General features: G+C 32.6%; 2 protein-coding genes across 2 annotated transcripts; one reads left to right on the top strand and one right to left on the bottom strand.

Annotated features, from left to right (window-relative positions):
- Nucleotides 1-849: 849 nt before the first annotated feature.
- Gasu_62430 (uncharacterized protein) lies at nt 850-1,230 on the bottom strand. Its single transcript, XM_005702572.1, has one exon. It carries the CDS (start codon nt 1,100-1,102, stop codon nt 872-874), a length of 231 nt encoding a protein of 76 aa, XP_005702629.1. The 5' UTR covers nt 1,103-1,230; the 3' UTR covers nt 850-871.
- Nucleotides 1,231-2,290: 1,060 nt separating this feature from the next.
- Gasu_62420 (uncharacterized protein) lies at nt 2,291-2,949 on the top strand. The gene is made up of 3 exons (XM_005702571.1): nt 2,291-2,507; nt 2,560-2,628; nt 2,683-2,949. Exons 1-3 carry the CDS (start codon nt 2,318-2,320, stop codon nt 2,802-2,804), a joined length of 381 nt encoding a protein of 126 aa, XP_005702628.1. The 5' UTR covers nt 2,291-2,317; the 3' UTR covers nt 2,805-2,949.
- The last annotated feature ends 1,331 nt before the right edge of the window (nt 2,950-4,280 follow it).

Genomic DNA, 4,280 nt, shown 5'->3' with positions numbered 1-4,280 from the left:
AAAGAATTGTAATATGCTATCAATTCGTTAACTCATTACTTTTTTTTTTCAGCAAATAGGAAGACAAAAGAGTATTTTTTATGATGATTGAGAAACGAACCGATAACTTGTTTTGTAGTATGGAACCTCAGATTGATAAGAAGTTGGAAGAACGATCTTACTCTTGCAGACTTTCACATCATGCCGATGTAAGAATGCACTTTAGACAAGTTGCTGATTTGTGAATCAAAGACAAGTTTTAACTATTGAAGAAGACTTATACAAGGCAAGAGACATAAATAGGAGTAAGTTCATTGTGCATTCTCAAGTTGAATATGGCTTGAATAGTGTTACTAGAATGACATGGGTTGTTTGAACTACCGTATATTGTCTGTCCATTTTTCATAAGTCTTTTCTTTCCATCAAGTTGTTTTATACTAGCACACGAAAAATATCCTATATGTAAGTGGAGTTATTCATATCCTAGACTTTGTTTCATATAGTATTTATAGATCGTCGATAGTCTCTCTAATAGCAAATGCACAATGGTCATATGGATTTATTAGAAGAATTTACCCAAGTAGGTTTGACAAACAAAACATCAACTAGTACTAGTAGTCATTTATCTTAACGCATAAAGGATAACCTAGTTGATAGTTTGCTTGGCAAGAATCATAATGAGAGAAAATTCCTACATTCTTTCCCTGATAGTTGTAAATTGCTTTTAATAGTAAACAGATCGTTGACCACAACTCACTCAAGTGCATTCTTCTTACAAATAACTAAATAATGGATCATATTGATATTCTTTTCTGTTAGACGAGAATTTTGATTTTGCTATTGGGTCTGATTCTGCATAATATGTTGAGCACCAGTATACAATACACACTTTTTAGTGATTTTTTCTGCTAATGGGAAAGATGGGCAATTTGGAAAGAGTGGCCGATTGGGAATGGGCTCGCGCAATTTTGATTTGAAAATTGCCATTCTGGGTGTGGGGTGGGAAAGAATGGGTAAATTGGGAATGGGAGAGAGTGGGGAAATTGCGAAGGGGGAAAATGGGTGGGGAAAGGGGGCCAATTTGGGCCAACCACAAAGGTGATCGTGATTTTAAAATTGCCATTTTGGCGGTGTGGGGAAGAATGGGTAATTGGAAATGGGAAAGAGTGGGGAAATTGCGATGGGGTAAAATGGGTGGGGAAAAGGGTGTGAGGAAATTGTGAAGAGGGGCCAACCCAAAGGCGATTGTGTTGATTTGAAAATTGCCATTATGGATGCGGGGTAGAATGGGTAAATTAGAAATGGGGGCATTTGAAATTGAGGACAGTGTGCAAAGAGGACTGAGTGTGAATTGAAAATCTTGTTGGGATCCATCCATACAGGAAGGGTGTTTGAAAAATTCCAATTCGAAAAGCAAAAAGATTGGACTTTGAACTTTAGTTATATTTTATGAGATAGAAGTAGTAGAAAGTTCAATTACATGCTGTTTACATACTGTTTCCATGCTTTCATAATACATTTTTACTCTAAAATAATCTTATTATTAAATTTCTAAAGAAAATATAATGACAATTTAATATAGTTGATTGAAACATTGAAAACATTATTAAAAAATTTGATCATTGACTTAATTTTTAACTGTTACAATTAAGTGTTCAAAGTAAATATTATATAAACACATAAAACTCAACAAAACAAAAAAGTAATTAATTTGAAAGAGAGTATATTTATACAGTATTCTTTTGATTGACAAAAGAAAGTAATTTTTAGTTTAGTTTCAAAATATTTACTAAAAAGACAGACAATAAAAATAATGATAATAAGTAAAATTTTAAAGCTGCCTTGACACGCTATACTACAGACACGCCATAAACGAAAGGATTATTTTTTTAAAAATTAATAACATCAAAAGTGAGAACTAACCTATAAAAAAAGAGGACATAGTCGTAGAATGTATAAAAAAAGGTTTTTTATTCAAAAAAAATAGACACATTAAAAAGGATCAAGTAGAAGGTTCAAAAAAATAGTAAACGAACTGAAAAAAGCAAAGAATTGCATCTGGTAAATTGTCATTTGATGAGAGAGTATGTATGGGGGAATGGACTGGTCGATTTCGGGTAAAGGATGGTAGTGCAACTTTGGTTAAAAAATTGTCTTGGAGTGTGGGGATGGGGGAAAAAAGGGGCAAATCGGAAGTAGAAGAGGGATGGGGGTCAATTGTGATTTTGAAATTGCCATGGGGGAAAATGAGTGGGGGTAAGGATTGGGGCCAAATTGGAAATGGGGCGACTCGAAATGTGGATGGGCAATTGTGATTTGAAAATTGCCATGGGGGAAAATGAGTGGGAGGGGAGGAAGGATTGGGGCCAGATTGGAGAGGGGTCAATTCGAAATGTGGATGGGCAATTGTGATTTTGAAATTGCCATGGGGGAAAATGAGTTGGAGAAGGATTGGGGCCAATTGCAATTGGGAAGAAAGGGGGCCAACCCAGAGGCAGATTGTGATTTTGAAATTGCCATTATTGTTGGTGGGGAAGGATGGGTAAATTGGAAATGAAAAGGGGCGTTGGAAACTGTAAGGGCAGTGTCTGAAAAGGACAGGGTGGTTTGAATTGAGGAAATTAAGAAAATACGAGAAAGGTGTTCGAGGTGATTAAGTTCCAAAAGTAGAAGATTTCAAGTTGAACTTGATTCATATTTTAGAAGACTTAAATAGTAGTAAACTTGACGACATACTGTTCACGCAATATTTCTATGTTTTTATCATACAACCTGATTCAAAAACATTTTTTTTTAAACTTGAAAAAACTATGCTAAAAAATTAATATAGTCAATTAAAACATTGAAAACATTAATAAAGAATTTTTTTTATTGAATTGATTTTCAACGCTTATATGTCAATGTTTTCAAATAAACTCTATATTAAGGCAAAAAATTCAATAAATCCTAAATAAATAATTTTAAATTAAAAATTACATAGTAGCTACTTCATGTACAAGAGAAAATAATTTTAGTTTAAAAATAATTACTAAAAATAGAAAAAACAAATGCAAAATTTATAAGAAAAAATTCATAGCAACATAAATAGAAATAGATTACAATCATACAATAACGAGAAAATTTGTTTTTCAAACATCAGTAAATTGCAAACTGAAAACCTATCTATGCAAGCAACAGAACGTAGTTGTAAATTATACAAGAAGAAACAAAAATTTTATTGATAAAAGAAAACATGTTCAGAAAACTTAAGTCGAATACAGTTCAAAAATAAAAATAATAGAAAAAAAACGAGAAAACAGACAAGCTTGATTTGGAGAATACCATGGGGGAAGATGAGTAAGGGCAAAAATGGGCAAGTTTAGAGAGGGGCCAATTCGTAATGCGCATGGCCATTGTGATTTGGATAATGTGCATGGTGGAAAATCAGTGGGAGGAAGAATGGGCAAATTTAGAGAGGGGTCAATTCGAAGTTTGGATGGGCAATTGTGATTTAAAGATTGCCATGGGGGAAAATGAGTTGGGGGTAAGGATTGTGGGCCAATTGGGATTGGGAAGGAAGGGGGCTAACCCAACAGCGATTTAGATTTGGGATTTATCATTATGAGTGGTGGGGGAAGAATGGGTAAATTGGAAATGGGAAGGGGTATTGAAAACTGTAAGGACAGTGTATGAAAAGGACAGAGTAATTTGAATTGAGGAAATTAAGAAAATACCAGAAGGGTGTTAGAGGGATTCAAATTTTAAAAGTAGAAGATAAAAAGTTGACCTTCAACTATATTTTATGAGATGGAGGTAGTAGTAAGATTGACGACATACTGTTCACGCAATATTTCTATATTTCCATAGTAGAACCTCAGTCCAAAATAATCTTTTTTAAACTTAATAAAACTATGCTAACAAAATACTATAGTTAATTAAAACATTTAAAAAATATAAAAATTTATTACCGCCTTGATTTTCAACGCTTATATGTCAATGTTTCAAAGTAAATTCTATTTCGTCACAATAAATTGAATAAAGTAAAAAAAATTTATTAACAAAATATAAATAATAAATTAGTTACTTAATGGACAAGAGAAGATAATCAGTAGTTTCAAAATAGTTACTAAAAATAGAAACCACAGATGCAAAAATAAATAACTAGAATTAATCGCAACATAAACAAAAAAGAATAGAATCATACAATTACCGGAAAATTTAATTTTTAACCATCAGTAAATTGCAAAATAGATACCAATCTATGTGAGCGATAAGACACAATTTTAGATGATACACAAAAAGAAGTTGCATTTAAGGAAAAC

This window comes from Galdieria sulphuraria (assembly GCF_000341285.1).
Source record: "Galdieria sulphuraria unplaced genomic scaffold scaf_123, whole genome shotgun sequence".
NCBI classification, from domain to species: domain Eukaryota; phylum Rhodophyta; class Bangiophyceae; order Galdieriales; family Galdieriaceae; genus Galdieria; species Galdieria sulphuraria.
The sequence above is the reverse complement of the archived record's forward strand: the minus strand, read 5'-3'. Positions and strand labels throughout refer to the sequence as shown.